The following is a 19,310-nucleotide window of genomic DNA, read 5'->3' as shown; positions in this document are numbered from 1 at the left end:
GAATATTCAAAACCCTTGGTTATTTTGAGAGTGAAATTTACATACTTGAGAAAATAAGTTCTGCTTTAAATATGAATATTAGTGTATTCTTAGAGGTCTTAGAGGAATTTTAACTGAACCAAGATCTTTTAAACTTTTTTTTTGTTTTCCTGACAGAGATGCTTCTATCAGTTGCTCTAGATTATCACCTCATTGTTGAGGTTCTAAGTGGATGGTTATAGAAAATTGCTGCACTGATAGGACACTGTTTTCTTTTTTTTTTTCTCAATATAGTATTGTCACATAGCTAGTTAAAAAAAAAATCTGTAGTTCTCTTATTTAACAGAAACCTAAGCCAAAAATGACTGTGAGAACCTTTATGTTTATGGTCCACTTTTGGCAACATTGTGAAAATGTGCTGATAGAAATCCTAGCTACCATGGATCTGTTTTTTAGATTCACTAAAATCCCAAATTTTAATGAAAATTTAGAAATTTAAAAAAATAATGATGCATGCAGATATTTATTTGAATTTCACAGTATGAAAATATGAAAGTGTATATGGATAATTGAATCATTATTTCATCATAAGCCCTGTTACTATGTTAAAATCTTTTCAGGTCTTTAGAGGACGAAATAGAAATGTTCTCTGGGGAAGATAAAATTGAGAAGGAAATAGGCTCATGTGAAAACTTACTTTCTGCAAAGTCAAATATATTCAGCTTTAGTATTTTGATTTTAATTGTTAGTTGTGACATTTGTGTGGCACCTTAACAACAGTTAGTTTCTATAATATTATAGAGTTTACATAGAAAAAGCTTATGATGCAAAGAAATGGTCTGTCATCTAAACTGTCTGAACCCCATCCTATTCCTTAGGGATAATCTTGAGTGTTTTGAGGGGACAGAGTTTGGAGATGGGGGATAAAGTGGGGGAGGGGAAGCTTTCAAAAAGATACCTCTGCCTGGGCTCCACCCCAGATCAATTTACTAAAAAGCTGAAGCTCAAGCATTTGCATTTTTAATGCCTTTATTGAGTTGTTATTGATTTTCAATAAACTACACAGTTCTAAGATATACAAAAATTGATGAATTTTGACATGTGTTTATATCTATGAAATCATCACTACTATCAAGATAATGAGTATCAATTGCCTCCAAAAGTTTTCGCATTCCCCTTTGTCATCCCTCCTTTCTGCTCTTCCCTGTGTCTCTTTCTCAGGTTATTGCTGTTCTGCTGTCACTGGGTATTAATTGGCATTTTCAGAACTTTCTGTAAATGGAATAATGTAATCTTTGTTTGGCTTCTTTCACTCAGCATAATTACTTTGAGATTCATCCATGTTGTTGTGTGTATTAATGGTTCCTCCTTTTTATTGTCTTTAGGAGTATTCTATTGTATGCATGTAACACGATGTGGTCCATTCAGATGTCTGAATTGTTTCCAGTTTCTCTGTTATGAATAAAGGCACAGTGAACATTTGCCTTTGTTTTGAACATATGTTTTCACTTCTCTTGGGAACATACCTCGGTTCGTTTTGTCGATACTGTTCAGGTCTCCTATGCCAGTTTTCCGTACTTGTTCTCAGTTGAGGGAGGGGTATTGAAATCTCTGCATGTACCTGTGGAACTATTTTTTTTTAAGTAACTTTACTGAGATACAGTTTACAAAACATATAATGTATGAATTTAAGTTGTATAATTCAGTGTTTTTAGTATATTCACAGAGTTGTGCAGCCATTACCATAATTAATTTCTGAGCACTTGCAGTAATACAAAAAGAAATCCTGTCCCCATTAACAGTCACTCCCTTTCACCCCACTCTCCCATCCCTGCACAGCCCCACATCTGCCTGCTGTGTCTATAGATTTACCTGTTCTGGACTATTCATAGAAGTGAAATATAATCTGTGGTCTTTGTGACTGGCTTCTTTCACTTAGTGTAGTGTTTTCAAGATTCATTTGTGTTTTAGTTTGTATTAGTATTTCATTCCTTTTTTCACCCAAGTACTATTCCATTGTTTGGAAAATGCGGAATACACATTTTATCCATTCATCAGTTGATGGACATTAAGGTTTTCCCTACTGTTTGGCTATCATGAATAATGCTGTTTTAAATATTTGTATGCAAGTTTTTGTGTGGACATACGATTTCATTTCTCCTGGGTATACATCTGGGAGTGGAATTGTTGGTAACTTTCCTTTTTTTTTTTAAACTGAAGTACAGTCAGTTACAGTGTGTCAGTTTCTGGTGTACAACACAATGTCCCAGTCCACATATACACACATATACCCATTTTCACATTAGGTTAACTTTCCTTTTTGAGAAATTATCAGACTGTTTTCCAAAGTGGCTGCACCATTTCACATTCCTAGTGAGTTTATTTTCTTTTGCAATTCTATTAGTTTTGCCTGCTGTATTTTAAAGCTCTGTTAATAAGTTCATAAATATTTAGGATTTTGTCTTGATGAATTAACTCTTACCATTTTGAAATGACCTTCTTTATCCCTCGTGATATTTTGGTTTGAAATCTACTGTGTCTGATATTAATACTTAAGCTTGCTTTTGATTAGTGTTAGTATGGTAGCTCTTTTACTTGTAATCTGTTTATATTCTCATTTAAATTAGGTTTCTTATGGGCAGCAGGTGGTTTGAGGTCTTGCTTTTTATCCAATTTGACAATCTCTATTAATTGAGTTGTTTAGACTATTTTCATGTAAAGTTATTATTGATATGTTTCCTTTAAATGTACCATCTGTTTGTTTTCTCTTAGATTCATCTGTTTTTCATCACTTTTTCCTCCTTTTCTTCCATCTTTTTGATTAATTATACTTTATAATTTATTTTATCTCCTTTGTTGACTTTGTAGCCATAAATCTTTGTTTTGTTATTTCAGTGTTTGCTTTAGAGTTTATAGTGTATATATTTAGCTTATCATAGGGATTTATTAATTAATGACTCTGATGCATTTTATTTATATTGCATACTTCTAACACATAATTTTAAGTTAGGGATATACGTTCAGCAAGTATCATCACCATTACAGCATAAATTTTTTTAATGTTCCCTTTAAAGATTAGTGTTTTTCTTTTGTTTTTTGTTTTTTTTTGAGATAATTATGACTTTTGAATTTTGGTGCTCAAATGAAATTTCACACTTTGTCATTAATAACAATACCTATTATTTATATAACTTCACAGTTTCTCATACACAGCAGTCTGGTAAAGAAGGTAAGTCACAGATTATTGTACCATTTTATGGACTACAAAATAGGCTCTTTTAAGAAATTTCGAAGTCACACAGTTGAATCCCAAGTTTTATAATTATCGAGATCAATGCTATTTTATGTGTACTGTTGAGTATGTGATTAGGACATAAAGAAAGAAATGATTACTTAACTTCCCAGTCAACTGATAATTCTTCTTTTTGTTTGTTTTTAACTTCATAGTCTATGGCAGAAGTTCTTGCTAAAAAAGAAGAGCTAGCAGATCGTCTTGAAAAGGCCAATGAAGAAGCCATTGCTAGTGCTATTGCTGAAGAGGAACAGTTAACCAGAGAAATTGAGGCTGAAGAAAACAATGATATTAACATTGAAACTGACAACGACAGTGATTTTTCTGTGAGCTTTTAGAATTTTTTATTTTCTATTTGAGACTTACACAATAAACAGTAGCAAGTCTTTTTTAACCACTTTACCATTACTACGTCTTTTTGTATATAATGCAGTTGATAAGCTGGAAGTTGTTTTCTCATTTTACAAATCAAGAAATTGAATCTCAAAGTAAGTAAATACTCAGTATTTCTCAGATTGTCATTGTAGAGATTGAAGCAGAATCTAAGGTATCTTTTTCTATTCTACTGACAAAAAGCAAATGACACATTGCCTTGCTGTCACTAAGTGCTCAGGATATGTGTTGATGAGAGGGATTTCTTAAATAATAAAAGTAATCAAATGTTTCAAATGTTTTTCTGTTTAATTTTAATGCCCAACAAATACTCTTGAACTTTTCTGATGTGTCTTCCGAGTATGTCAGAGCTTATGTAGTAGTAGTATAAGGCCAGTGCTTTTCTTTTAAATTTATTTGCTTTGCCTCTGCTGTTAATAGCAGATAGGTTAGTCTTCCTCTTAAAATGCATAGGCTGTGGTATTTTTAACTTGGTGATTATTGTGACTGTAGGAGGTATGTAGCTTTTTTCTGGTTTTGGACTGTTTGCTAAATGAAATGCAGGAGCAGTAGGTAAGGAAATTTCATATATAGTTCACTTTATAAGGTTATAATAGTGTTCAAATATTTGTTTTTCAATTTTCCTTTATTACATTTTAGGCCAGCATGGGCAGTGGGAGTGTATCTTTCTGTGGTATGTCTATGGACTGGAATGATGTCCTTGCAGACTATGAAGGTATTATGTGTGTGTGTTTCTGTGTGTTGTGTGTACAGGTAGAGGGGTATCAAATAGGTTATCTTAGTACATGGGGTTTCTGTGTAAAATAAATAGGGGGGGTGCCTTTTAAAAGTCTGTTCTCAGATGTTGGCTTTATAGAATTATGTGGTTAAACAGTAACAGTGGTTTTCTTTTTTCTGAGCAGCTCGTGAATCTTGGCGCCAAAATACATCCTGGGGGGATATTGTAGAGGAGGAACCTGCTAGACCTCCAGGGCATGGAATTCACATGCATGAGAAACTTTCCTCACCATCTCGTAAAAGGTCTGGCGTTTGAAAATTAATTTGAAATATTTCACAGGAGGGAAACCAGTCACTCGTGACTATTAAATAGAGTTGTACATAATATTTTAAGGCACATTATTCAGGACAGTTCCAGTTCCATTGAAAAGTGATGGTGTTTCCTGAAATGTTAGGTTAAAATTAGTTTTGTATATTTTTTGTATTTATTTTAAGAACTTTGAAGACTAAAAAAAATATTTTTGGCTTTGTCATGTAAACATTCATGTCTCTTGTCTTGTATTTGTCTGTATTAATAGAACAATTGCAGAATCTAAGAAGAAACATGAAGAAAAACAAATGAAAGCACAGCAGCTAAGGGAAAAGTTACGGGAAGAGAAAACACTGAAGCTTCAGAAATTGTTAGAGAGGGTGAGTTTTTAATTTTCAGGAAATTATGATAGGCTTAAATTGATGGGCTTTTTCAACCTGACTTTTTCTTCTGGTTTGAGAGAAGCTAAAAGAATTATAAAAATACATTTTGTTGGAAACAAAAGCATTTCTATTAAATTACAAAAGGTTACTAGTTAAAAGAAAGAAAATGTATCATTCCTAAAAAAGTTAGCAAGTGATGTTTTATGGAATTGGCATGAGTTGAAGCTTCACTTTGTCTTTTGCCGTTTTCATTGAGGGTTTCATTGGAGAGTCCTGTGCAAAGTGTACAATGAATTGGTAGGACAGTTTTGAGCTTGAGATTATCAAGTTTGAGTAAGTGGGACACTAATTAGATTTTTAGAAGAGATTCTTGGAGTATTTAGAGCAGTGTAACTTCTGGTTAGCATGGTGTAGTGGAAAGAACATGGGCTCTGGAGATGACCAATCAGGTGAAATTCTGGTGTTACCACGTAATGAGACGTGATGCCCTGGGCAAGGTACCTAACAGTATTGCATTTTAATTTGTTTAGCTATAAAATGACAATCATAATTATTAGCCTGTCGTGATGATAAATGTGGCAAGCATGTAAAGCAGTAGTATAGTGCTAGCGTGGCTTTTGCTCAGTATATGGTCATTCTTGTTAGGGACACATGGCAGACATAGGTAAGTATTGTGTTAGTTATGTGTGCTATGTATCAAAGGACCCCAAAACTTAGCAGCTTAAAACAACACACATTTCTTAGCTCACAATTACTATAGGCATGGAAACCAAGAGTGGCTTGCTTGGTGAGTTTTGCTCGAAGTCTTTCCTGAGGTTGCAGTCAAGCTGTTGGCTGGGGCAGCAGTCATTTGGAGCTAAGAAATCCATATGCAAACTCACTCATGTGATTATTGGCAGGCCTTGGGTCCTCTTTAGCAGTTGGTTATGGACCTCTGTTTCTTGCCATATGGGTCTTTCCACAGCCCAGTGTCCTCACGTCATGGCTGCTGGCTTTCCCACAGAAAGTATTCTAAGAGAGAGAGAGAGAATGAACAAGTGAGCTGGCAAAGTGGAAGCTACAATGTCTTTTATAACCTAATCTCAGAAGTGATAGACCAACACTTTTGCTGATTATATTGGTCACAATCCTGACACAACATGGGAAATACACCAGGGTCTGAATACCAGGTGACTGGGGTCATTTGGAGCCATCTGGGAGTCTTTGTACAACAAACAACACAGCATGACAAGATACGTGACAGTGTAGTATAGGTGAATTCCTTTGTTACCTTCCCATGCTAGAAAGGAGGACTCATGTGCATAAGTTAAAAATATTTGCATTCCTTAATGTGTGTTTTAAAATTGGAAGAGATAATTGGACCAAATAATTTGAATGTTTATAAAAATGAGGTAGCCTAATGTTCTCTTTAGTAAAGTAGAAAAGTAGACTGGGAAAGGAAGAAAATCTGTAATTTTTCTTTTTATCTGAATCTCCAGAATTTATCATTGTTTTTATTTTAATCATTTAGATTGAATGGATCAAATATGAAAACCAGTCTCCAAGTCATGGAGTTCTACAAGAGTTAATATATTATTTCATTTTCAGCTTTGAAAAAATGTTCTAACACAATTAGAATTTCCCTTCTTAGTGTATTTTTAATACAAATAAAACTATATAGTTTATTTTCTCACTATATAATACAATTTCCAGGTATTCATGGAAACAAAATAATGAATTCTTGAAATTGTACAAGGCATTAGAGGTTCTCTGGTTTAATTTCTTCATCAGTGTAGGTATCCCTTTAATTAATGAAAAATTCCACCTTCCATTTAAAATGAGTTATTGTTTCAACCCTGTTCTGCATATGTGGTCTCATCTGATCACCACAGTAACTCTGTGAGGGACACAAAGTTGAACAAATACTGAATCCCTTTTTGTAGATGTGAAAACTGAATCTAGGAGGGGCTAAGGGCTGTTTTCAGTGTCACATGACCAGTAATTCACATGGCTAGGGTTTTAAGGACCTGTTTTAGCTTCTAATCCAGTGCTGTTTCTGCATCATACTTTTTTAGATGGTTAAACACGCTATTTATTATGTAGCTAAAATTAAACTGAAATATTAGGTTTTTTTCCAAGTCATGTTGAGCCAACATTGATTTTCTATAGTTTTACTGGGGCTGGTTCTAATTTCCCGGAGCACAGGACAGGTCTTTACTTCTGTTTGATATTGTTTTAAGGAGTTAAATGCAACTATCATAATTATCTTTATTCTTCTTATAGGCAAAACTCTTTGTTACTTCAGAGAATGTTTCTTATGCAAATAATTGTGATTTTTCAGATTTGTCACTATTTTCCAACCTCTAGGATAAAATTATTTGTCTTGAATTTGGATTATAGAGACATTAAATTTTATAAGGGTAAGGAATGTACACTGTCTTCATTTTAAGTTGCTCATAGTGCAGTATGATAATAACAGAAGATATTTCTGTTGAACAATTTGTAATGTACTCTTCTAAGAGTTTTACATATATTGACTCAATCTTGAAAACCCATGGGTTAGGTGCTACTGTTATCCTCTATAGATAAGGAAACAGGCAGGGGCCAAAAAAGTTGTCTAGTTTACATATCTGGCAAGTGACCAGGGTAGATGATGAACTCAGTCAGTCTGGCTTCATAGTATGTGTTGCTAATCATTAGTCATGATCCTTTAGGTCTTTCCAGGTTCTAGACTTTCTAATTCCTAAGCTGCTTATCTGTTTGTACTTGTGTTAAGTCACTGTGTATTCTGAAATTAATGACATGCTAATTCATTGCGTATAGGAGAAAGATGTCCGGAAGTGGAAAGAAGAGTTACTAGATCAACGACGTAGAATGATGGAAGAGAAATTACTTCATGCTGAATTTAAACGAGAGGTGCAGTTACAAGCAATTGTTAAAAAAGCACAAGAGGAAGAAGCTAAGGTATATCTTGGATGCTTTGAACATTGAATTAGTTACCCCAGTACCTTTTCAGTTGGTACATAAGCTGATGTTTATTCTGTGCCAAATAACAGAGCATTTTTACAGGCTCATTTAAAACTTAAATGCAGTATCTTATTCTTAAAATTATCCTGTGAGATGTATATTTTTTACAGCTTTATTGAAATATAATTCACAGACAATAAATAGCACGTATGTAAAGCATCAGTTTGATGAGTTTTGACATAAATATTCCTGAAGCCATTGGTACAATGAAAATAATAAACAATTCCATCACCCTCAAAAGTTTCTTCACGCATCTTTGTAATTCATTACTTCCTCTAACTCTGTTACCATGCAACTGTGGATCTGCTTTTTATCACTATACATGTTGGCATTTTTTAGAATTTTACATGAATGGAATCACAGAGTATGTACTCTTTTCTCTGGCGTCTTTCACTCAGCACGGTTACTTTGAATTTTATCCATGCTGTTGTGTATATCGTTTCCTTTCCATTGCTGACAAGGTCACCATTGTGTAGGAATAACCACATTTGTTAATCCAGTCACTTGTTGATGGACACTGGTTTTCATTCCAGTTTTTGGCTGTTATAGGTATAGCTGCTGTGTGAATTCATGTACAAGTCTTTGTGCAGATGTGTGCTTTCATTTTCTCAGGTAAATACCCAAGAGTGGATTAGCAGAGTCTTACAAGAGGTTTAACTTTTAAAGAAACAGTTTTTTACCAGCAGTGGATGAGAGTTCTAGTTAGCCACATTCTCACCAACACTTAACATGTTTGCACATGTAGTTCTAACCATTCCATATTAGACTGTATTATATTTCTGTGGTGTTGGTTGTAATTTGAATTCAGGCTCTTGTTAACTTTTTTTCATTAAAAAGTTTGCTTAGGAAATTGTATGCTGTTATTTTTCCTTCTAGTTAATTTCCAGGAAATAATCCTATTCATCTGTCTTTCTGTTTATTTCCAGTTTTTTTGAGATATTGTTGACATATCAAAACTGTATATATTAAGGTGTATAATGATGCTTTGATAAACATATACATTGTGGGTGATCACTGCAATCCAGCTAATTAAAATACGTGTCTCCTTTACTGCGTTTGTCTGTGTCTGTGGTGAGAAGATTTAAGATCTATATTCTTAGCAAATTTCAAGTATGCAATATGGTGTGGTTAACTGTTACCTCCTAAACATACTCATCTTGCATAACTGAAACTTCGTACGTTTGACCAATATCACAGATTGGATTTTTTTTTTTACCCTACTGTTGCACATTTTTCCCTCTGAGTTTTATTTTATTTTATTTATTTTGTCTTGAGAATTAGGTTCCATTCCCTTTTCTTTAATTTTGATTATGCTTAACATGTGAACCTTGACATAGTATGATTAATTTTCCTGGAGCACGTATGTTTGCCTTATACTTTCAGTACAGTTTGAAAAACAATTATTAATTTACTTGTAAAATTGGCTACATGGCATGGAGATTGGGAAGTCTTTGTTAGAACTGTATTCAGACTTTCTTGTTTGAGATTTCTAGCATATCTAGTGATAGATTTTATTTCATCCAGGTTGGATTCCTAGAGTCTATGCTTATGTCAGAGAGAGTCAGCTCCAGTGTTTACTTCCCTGTTTCATTCTACCTTTTTCACTGTAGCATGCCCTCCTTCTGGCTTTCAAGAAAGAAATCTGACCCCAACTGATATGTTCTAGCTTTTTATAATTAGGTATCCTTTACTCGTAAAAGCTGTACTCTCTAGCAAAACGTGGCTGTTAGAATCAATGAACGTGAGCTTTAGGATGCAGGTATAGTTCAGTCCCTTGTACCCAATTGTCACTCATTCAGTGTATGTTGAAGAAAAATGATTTGTTGTTTACTTAGGTTTGTCGTCCCAAACTCATTAAAATATTGTAGATGCCTATTTAAATCTTAATATAATTTGTATAATTGCAAATTACAATGATATTAAGTAGAACATAATAAAGTGATTTCTATAAAATTTTTAATTTGTCTCGACTTAAAAATATTTCAATGGCAGACCTTTATTTAGTCTAAGTCAGTTCTTATGAAGGCCTGTGTATTTGTTATATACACTGGATTATTATCCATTTTGGAGATAAATATTGAAAAAAATGACTGTAAGTCATTCAGGGTTTGTTCTGTGCCTTATCACTGATTTATATTATTATATAAAGATTGTTAAGTTTCTTATTTTTGTGATGTACCTTAGAATTAAACTGATTTGAAACACACTTTGTTTTTTTATTGAAGGTAAATGAAATTGCCTTTATAAATACCCTTGAAGCCCAGAACAAACGCCATGATGTTTTATCAAAGTTGAAGGAATATGAGCAGAGGCTTAATGAGTTACAGGAAGAGCGTCAACGAAGACAGGAAGAGAAGCAAGCACGTGATGAAGCTGTTCAGGTAGAACTTTATTCAGAAAGCATTTATTGAGCACCTGCCATATCCTAGGCTCTGAGCTAGGTGTTCAGGATACAAAAAGGAGTAAAAGCTAGTCTCTGTTCCCAAGGGTGCGTGGTTTAGTATAGCACAGTTTTGAAACATCAAGTCTGATTGCCAGGACTGTGTGTTAATTCACATAAGGTTATCAGGGTTTTCGTCAGTTTGAATCTCTAGTATCAAACAGATGAAGGTCTAAATTGCTCTTGACAGGTTATTATCTAGTCTTTTCTAATTGAGTTGAGCAAGAATAAGTTCCTTTCTTCCATTAAAAATGGATTGTGTTTGAACTAGTGTATATAACCTTAAAGAACTGGGCAAACTTTATGCTTATGGCAGGGAGCAGTGTCATCAGGTAGTTTACCCTCTGTAGCTTACCCTGAGTTAGCTACTGTTTTCAGGATGGGAAAAAAGGTTAACACATGAATGTTTTTAAACTATTTTAGGTCTTCCTCGGAAGAAACTATTTTAGATATGCCCTGCCCCTAAGATAAGACTCTCTTGGACCTGACATTTTTATTGGAGAGAACAAATTTTGTAGTATTCAAATATAAATGCAGACATTATTTATTATGACTAATATTTATTTGTTTACTCATTCTATGATTATTTATTGAGTTACTACTGTAATCCATATTCTGTGCTTTGCTCAAGGACATGAAAAAGATACATATCCTTGTTCTCAGTGGAGAGACATGTATGTAAACAAGTCTTAACGTATTAGGATAAGTGTAACAGTAAAGTTATTTTTGGAAGCACAGAGAACACCTTACTCAAATTAAGAGTGGCAAAGACATGAGAAAGTCAGGAAAAGCTTCCTCGAGGAGATGATGACTCAACTAAGTTTTGAAAAATGAGACATGCAGATGGTGAGAAGTAGGCATTGTCTGCAGAGGCAGATATGAGCGAGCACTGCGTTAGAGTTTGGGACCTGACCATGGAGAGCCTTGTTGTTTTATTAACAATTAGGGATGTTATTCATATTTCATGCTTCTTCATGTCACTGGTAATTTTAGGAGATTAAAATATCAATACATTTTTTAAGTTTGTTGGTTACTGTCTGCTGTTTGTTTGCACTAGCTGACTGCCCCATATTCACCCGTCTTTATTTTATTTTAACTTTTTTTTTGAGTTATAGTCGTTTTACAATGTTGTGCCAAATTCCAGTGTAGAGCACAATTTTTCAGTTATACATGTACATGTATTCATTGTCACATTTTTTTTCGCTGTGAGTTACCACAAGATCTTGTGTATATTTCCCTGTGCTGTACAGTATAATCTTGTTTATCTATTCTGCATATGCCTGTCAGTACCTGCAAATTTTGAACTCCCAGTCTCTGTTTGATTTGAGTTCAGAGTGTTATTTTAATGAGTGCCAAGCTAACTTAGGTTTGAAAATGTAGAATGCTACTATTAGAGACACTTCAGCTTTTCCTCTTGAAGGAGCAGCAGAAAATTTCACTTACATCATTTAAAAGTTACTTACCCATTAACTAATACTTTTAAATGAGTAAATGAAGTAGAATATTTGAATTTTTTACTTGAACAATCCCTTCAGCTTTATTGTTTCTGTTTCTGCAGTGGGACCATTTTATACAAATAATTATGTTTTGAATATTTTGTGTTACTTTTGAGCAACCATTAGATACTAATAATTCAGAGATAACTAAGGCATGATCTTTGCCTTTATGGCAAATAATGCGACACGATGTGAAAGTGTAATAGAAGCCTGAATAAGCTACAGAGGTATCACAGAGCGGGGAATAGTTAGTTCTTTCGGAGAGGAGAAAATCAGAGAAAGTTCTCTGGGAGAGATGACTTCTTAGCTGGGTTTTGGGGGGAAATACATGAGTAATATTGTATATTTTTGAAAAGACATCTTTGGTTATTTTTTTCTGCATTTATTTTGCAGATTTAAAGATTTTTGAAATGTAATAATTATCTTCTGTTTTAAAATGATGACTTATTTCATAATTTGGAACTTTTATTAAGGCTTATAGGGAAGCAATTCTTTTCTGAAAGTGGAAAGGAATTTTCTGTACTAACACTAAAAAAATTATTTTGACCACTTAAATTATTTTTCTTTTTAAAAATGTAGAAATTTCCTATGGATTTAAATTTTCAATGAAAAATTTAAAACCTGCATACATAAGTTTAATTGTGACATATGGATATTAGAAAAATTTGTTAGTAATATATAATACATATAAAATTTTAAAAAATTTACATGTGTATTTATTACTAGATGTGCAAGGCACTAATGCCAAGCATTCTGTGAATACACTAATAGTAATGTTCCAACTTTAAATAAAGAATTCAGAGTCTTACTACTTTAAAAAGGTTACCATCCCCTGAGGGTGTAGCTAGGGCTTGTTGTAGGTACGAAGTTACCATTATGAGCTTACTAAGTATTAGAAATATTGAGTCTCTTCTCAGTGTTCTCTAAACAGAAACTACTTTAGAATTTTTTTTCTGTTCCCATTTACTGAGTACTTTAGTAATTAGTACATTAGTAATTGAGGTATCACAACAAATTTGGTCTCTTTAAGGTGAAGTGATTTGCCCAAGATTATGTGAGTAACAGTTGCTAGAACCCAGATCAGTATTTTTCATTTATGATAAAGAGGAGGGGCCAGGGAGAGGTTGTGTTAACTACCTGGGCAATGGGGATGAATTAAAAGAAATGTATCAATACAGCTAGTAATGTGGTAAAGATTAGCTAAGTACTCCTAATAGGCAAAAACATACATAGGAAGTATATCATGATGTTTTGATGAAGTATTTTTTATCTTAATGATGATGGTGATGGTACATAATTATTGAGAATTTACTATATGCCAAACTCCTTGATGAGCGCTTTTCATGTATTATCTCTTGTATCAATCTTGACAATACCCTAAGAAATAGATAATATTGTTGTTTGTCTTCTGGAAAAACCAAGGCTCATGTAGAATATAACTAGACCAGGGTCACCTCGCCGGTAAATAATGGGGTCAGGATACACTGTGAAGGAAAAGCTGGGCTGGTCTAACAAGATAACTCACAAGTCTAAGAATGTGAAGGAAAAGCTGGGCTGGTCTAACAAGATAACTCACAAGTCTAAGAACCTGAAAGAAAAGCTGGGCTGGGCTAACAAGGTAACACACAAATCTAAGTATCGGAATACTGATCTGAGTTCTGCTGGACTGACTTGTAAATCTAAGTTAATTAGTGTTGGTTTGCTGTTCATGTTTTTTTTGCTAGCCAGCTGGATTTTCAAAGGGATATATCTGGCTTTGGAATGTTGGTTTGCTGCCTCCCTGCCTCCACTTTTGTGATAATGATGCTGCTAAAGCTGTTCCATGCCTATTGGCCGAATACCCCAAGCTTTTACTTTACCCTATAAAACCTCATGTGCACGTCTTGGAGGTGCTCAGAGCTTCAGAGCAGAAGCCCCTCTGAGCCCGCTGGCGTAATACATCTAAGTACTCCAACCCTCCAAGTGGTGCTTGTTTCTTGGCTGGCCTGTCGTTTCCGTAACAACACGATCGGGGATCTAATGCAGTGTCCGCTCTCTTGCACATTATGCTGTATTATAGTGCCTCTGTCTCCTTGCCACATGCTTTACTTCACTTAATTCCTGTATGAAAGCTTACTTCAGAAGTAAAATCTGTTAATTACACATTCTTCATCATGTTCTTTTATTTCTACACCCATTTCTAAACACAAGGCTTCAGAAGTGATTAACCACAAAATATATATCAGGTTCTCACAGAATACAAATTACATAATGTCTGCTTAAAGTAGCATATCTTCTTACAATTATTTGTAACACTGATAAATGACATGTGAAAACCAGATGTTGTTAATACTTGATTTTTGTTTGAACTGAGAAGCATACCTAATGACAGACCAGGGATCTACTTGGCTTGAGTACATAAGTTTATGTCAAAGCTGTGTCACCTTTAGTCATATTCATCTTACACATAATTCTAACAGCTTTTAAAATGTTTTTGACATTAGGAACGTAAGAGAGCTCTAGAAGCAGAACGGCAGGCCCGTGTAGAAGAACTGTTAATGAAGAGGAAAGAACAAGAAGCCCGAATTGAACAACAGAGGCAAGAAAAGGAAAAAGCCCGTGAAGATGCAGCCCGGGAAAGAGCCAGGTACTTCGCTTGCTACCTTGAGTTTGATCCTGACGAACATTTTGCAGTGAGTGCATGTTCAAATCAAATCTTTGCTACAAAGTAGACTTTTTTTTTTTTAAATAGTCACATACACAGAAATGTTGTACTGAATTTTTATTTCCAGGAATTAAGACATTGTACTCAAAATGGAAACCTTTTGAACATTTCTCTTGGGTGGGAAACTTGATATTTCAAGATATTTTTGGTTGCAAGAAATAGAATTTGATTCTGGCTAGCTTAAACAAATGAATTTTTAGGAAAATGTTGGGATCAAAAGTGACAGGAGGTTAGAAGACCAGGCTTGGGCGTAGTCAGGCAATCAAAGGCTAGGTCCCAAAAGCCCCAGCAGTGGTATTTTGATGGAAACAGTCTGGTCAGCATGTTGCACTTTGATTATGTTAAGTGACGCTCACCCATCCCTACATTTAAAATCACTTGTTTAAGATTCAGAGACTCAGGAAAAAGCATTTAATTGGTCAACCTTAAGTCCCTTTTGGTTGATGTACTCCTTGCTGGCATGTGATGTTTTCTGACCTCTTAACTGTGGCAAATTTGGTGGATGTGAAAAGATAGCTCTTTGTAGTTTTACTTTGCTTTTCTACTTGTCCAAGATTAATAATAAGGCTAAGCAACTTCCACGTACTCACCAGCTACTCAGGCGTTTTTCATGTAAAGTGCCTATTCAAGTTTCTGTTGCTGTTGTTCATTTCTCTATTGGGGTCTTTTTTATGTTTAAGAATTATTTTTTACTAAATACTAATCCTTTATCAGATAAATATATTGCAGATGTTTTTGTAGGTTATGGCTTCACTCTCTTTGTGACCTGTTTTCACTAACATAACTCTTGCAGTGTAGTAAAATTGAATAAACTCTGTGATTTGTGCTTTTTGAGCTTATGTATGAAATCTTTTTATATCTTGTCTCATAAGATATTCTTCAAAATGTTATAGTTTTTCTTTAGTAGTAAAGTCTTTATCTACCTTGAGTTGATTTTATTGTATGATTGGAGGTAGGAATCCAGTTTCATTTTTTCCCCATGTGCTTACCCTATTGTTCTAATACACTTTATTGAAAAATGTTTTTTCCCCTACCAATTTACAAAGCTTTCTAATATAAATCAAGTTTCCATGTATGTGTGGATCTGTTTATAGGCTCTATCTTCTGGCCCAATGGTCTCTTTTTCTATCTTGTGCCTTATTTACCAAAGTTTTACAGTAATTCTTGGTGTCTGTTACTATGCCTCACTTTATTTTTCATTAGGACTTTCTTGGCCCTTTTGCATTTCTCTGTTAGTTTTAGGATCAGCTTGTTCAATTTTATATAAAAAAAAAAACGTCAAAATTTTGCTTGGCATTGCATTGATTCTATACTGTAGGGAGATTGGTATTTTTGAAATTGAGTCTTCCATTTTGTGAACATATGACTAAATGTTGTTTCTACTTATTTAGTTCTTTAAAAATGTCTTTATGTAAGGTTTGTAACTTTTTTCTGTAAACAGCTTTTGTATATTTCTTTTTATTGTGGTAAAATACACATAACATAAAAGTTACGATTTTAACCTGAAGTCCGTTAACTTTGTCGTACCACCATTAACACTATCCAAATCCAGAACTCTTTTTATCTTGTAAAACTGAAACCCTATATCCATTAATAACTCCACATTCCCTTCTCTCCCCCTCTGGCAACCACCATTCTGTCTATGAATTTGATTACTCTTGATACCTCATTTAAGTGGAATCATGCACTATTTGCCTTTTGGGACTGGCTTGTTTCACTTAACATAGTGTCTTTAAGGGTCATCCATGTTGTAGCATATGTTGCAATCTCCTTCCTTTTCAGGACTGAATAGTATTTCATCATATGTATGTAGTATATTTTGTTTATTCATCTGTTGATGGACATGTGGATTGCTTCCACCTTTTGGCTATTGTAAATAATGCTGCTTTTGGAAACACACATGTACAAATACCTACTTAAGTCCCTGCTTCTAATTCTTTTGGGTATATAGATAGCCAGAAGTAGAGTTGCTAGATCACATGGTAAATTTATTTTTAATCTTTTGAGAGATGCCATACTTTTTTCCATAGACACTGCTCAATTTTAGATTCCCACTAGCAGCACACAAGTTCCAGTTTTCCACATTCTCAACAGTGCTTGTTTTTTTAATTTAATATGTAATAGCCATCGTAATGGGTATGAAGTACCATCTTACTATGGTTTTGATTTGTATTTCTTTAATGATTAGTGATATTGAGCATCTTTTCTTGTGCTGTTGGCCATTTGTGTATCTTCTTTGGAGAAATGTCTGCACAAATCCTTTGCTCATTTTTTAATCGGATTTTTTTTCTTATTTTTAGGTGTAGGAGTTTCTTTATGTATTTTAAATATGACTCTTACAGATACTTGATTTGCAAATATTTACTCCCAGTCTGTGGATTGCCTTTTGACTCTCTGGATAGTAAACAGAAGTTTGTAGTTTTGATGTAGTCCAACAGTCTATTTTTTTCTTTTGTTGCCTGTTCTTTTTGTGTCATAGCCAAGAAATTATTGCCAAATCCAATGTTATAAAAGCTTCTCCTTATGTTTTCTTCTAAGAGTTTTAGTTTTAGGTTTTAGGTTTAGGTCTTGGATCCATTTTGAGTTAATTTTTGTGTATTTTATACGGTAAAGGTCTGCTTCATTCTTTTGTGTGTAAATATCCCATTGTCCTAGTTCCATTTGTTGAAAAGACTGTTTTTTCCCCATTCGGTGGTCTCGGCACCCTTGTCAAGAGTTATTTGACCATATGTATGAGGGTTTATCTCTTGGCTCTCTATTCTATTCTGTTGTTCTACATGTATGTCTTTATACTAGCACCACAGTGTTTTGATTACTATAAGTTTGTAGTAAATTTTGAAATCAGGAGTCTTCCAGCTTTATTCATTTTCAGGATTATTTTGGCTATTCGGGGTCTCTTAATATTCTATGTGAATTTCAGGGTAGATTTTTTTTTTTTCCATTTCAGCAACAAAAAAAAAATCATTGGGACTTTAATGGAGATTGTATTGAATCTGTGGCTTTAGGTGGTATTGACATCTTAACAATACCAAGTCTTCCTATTCATGAACACTGGATATTTTTTCTTTTTTTGTGTGTCTTGTTCAGCTTTTTTCAGCAAAGATTTGTAGTTTTCAGTTTACAAGACTTTTGCCTCCTTAGTTAATTTTGTTTCTAATTATTTTATTTTGACACATTTTATGAAACTTATTTTTAGTTATTATTTTATATTTGTTATGCTATTGTAAATAGAATCTCTTTAAAAGTTTCTTTTAATCTGTTTGTTGCTAGTCTTTAGAAATACCATTGATTTTGTTTCAAGCAACCTTGATAAACTCTACTAAAAATTCCAATATTTAATCTGTAGATTCTTTAGGATTTTCTGCATAAGTAACCATATCATCTACCAATAACAATAGTTTGTGTTTTTTTCTCTAGTCTATATTCCTTTTATTTCTTTAGGATACCTTATTAGGAATACTTTCAGCAATTGACCATGTAGTATATTTAGGTTTTATACATGTTTTTTGTTAGGTTAAAGAAGCTGCCTTTTATTCTTAGGCTGTAAATTTTTTAAAGTCATAAATTAGAGTTGAGTTTTATCAAAGGCTTTTTCTACTTATATAGAATAGATCATATAAAATTTCTCCTTTAATCTGATCTGTTAATGTGATAATTAATTGATTTTCTAATATTTGGTCAAGCTTGAATTCTTGGGATGAACCTAGCTTGATTTTGATGTATTACTGAAATATATGAATCATCACTGGATTTGGTTAATTAATTCTTAAGAGTTTTAACCTGGGGAGTGAGATAACCATATATTTTTAAAATTGATAAACATTTTTACAAACTATAGCATAAACAGAATAATGCACAAATGAATACGCCTGCAGGCTGGTGAATTATCACCATACTCATGTAATCACTAACCTGGTCAAGATATAGAACATTACCCACAACCTCAAAAGCCTCATGTACCTTCCAAGTCACTACCCCTCTTTCCACCTCCACAGTCATCATTATCAACACATTTAGCTCTGTAGCCTAGTTATAGGGTTTGTGCCTAGAAATTGAATTGCTGGTCCCTAGAATATGCAAATGTTCAGTTTTTGAAGACCTGCCAAACTGTTTAGCAAGTTAATTGTACCCGCTTACATTTTCAGTAGCATTTTGAGTATTCTAGATGTCTGTATCCCTGTCTAAAATTGGAATTGACAGTCTTTAAAGTTTTTTTCATGATTTTGTTGTAGTATATTTGACATACAAAAGATTGCAGTTATTCAGGTGTGCAAGTTCATGAGTTTTCATATATGTAGTCTCTGTGACACCATCAGCACCATCAAGCTAATGAACATATCTGTCACCCCCTAATCTTGTGCTGCTTGATAATTCATCTCTGTGTTCCTTTATCCTCATCCCCTGGCAGTAACTGATTTACTTTCTCTTTTGTCTTTTACTTTTTTTAACTCAGTATAATTATTTTGAGATTCTTTCTTCAGATATTTACTTGTCAGTTCCCTTTAGGCTCTTCTGAGTTGTGACAGTTTTTCAGACTTCCCATGGTTTTGATGACCTTGACAGTTCTGAGTAGTGGTCAGGTATTTTGTA

General features: G+C 33.8%; 1 protein-coding gene across 4 annotated transcripts in view; it reads left to right on the top strand.

Annotated features, from left to right (window-relative positions):
• SCAPER (S-phase cyclin A associated protein in the ER) overlaps nt 1-19,310 on the top strand; it is a 258,514-nt gene that overhangs the window by 47,916 nt on the left and 191,288 nt on the right. For 3 of the 4 annotated variants that reach the window (XM_031440769.2, XM_031440766.2, XM_031440771.2), the window contains exons 11-17: nt 3,427-3,597; nt 4,304-4,379; nt 4,567-4,684; nt 4,960-5,071; nt 7,877-8,017; nt 10,306-10,461; nt 14,500-14,642. In XM_031440769.2, the coding sequence (XP_031296629.1) occupies nt 3,427-3,597; nt 4,304-4,379; nt 4,567-4,684; nt 4,960-5,071; nt 7,877-8,017; nt 10,306-10,461; nt 14,500-14,642 (917 nt within the window). The remainder of the gene's footprint in view (nt 1-3,426; nt 3,598-4,303; nt 4,380-4,566; nt 4,685-4,959; nt 5,072-7,876; nt 8,018-10,305; nt 10,462-14,499; nt 14,643-19,310) is intronic. The other variant, XM_031440770.2, reaches the window with a different exon arrangement.

Source organism: Camelus dromedarius, chromosome 29 (genome assembly GCF_036321535.1).
Source record: "Camelus dromedarius isolate mCamDro1 chromosome 29, mCamDro1.pat, whole genome shotgun sequence".
NCBI classification, from domain to species: domain Eukaryota; kingdom Metazoa; phylum Chordata; class Mammalia; order Artiodactyla; family Camelidae; genus Camelus; species Camelus dromedarius.
The sequence above is the reverse complement of the archived record's forward strand: the minus strand, read 5'-3'. Positions and strand labels throughout refer to the sequence as shown.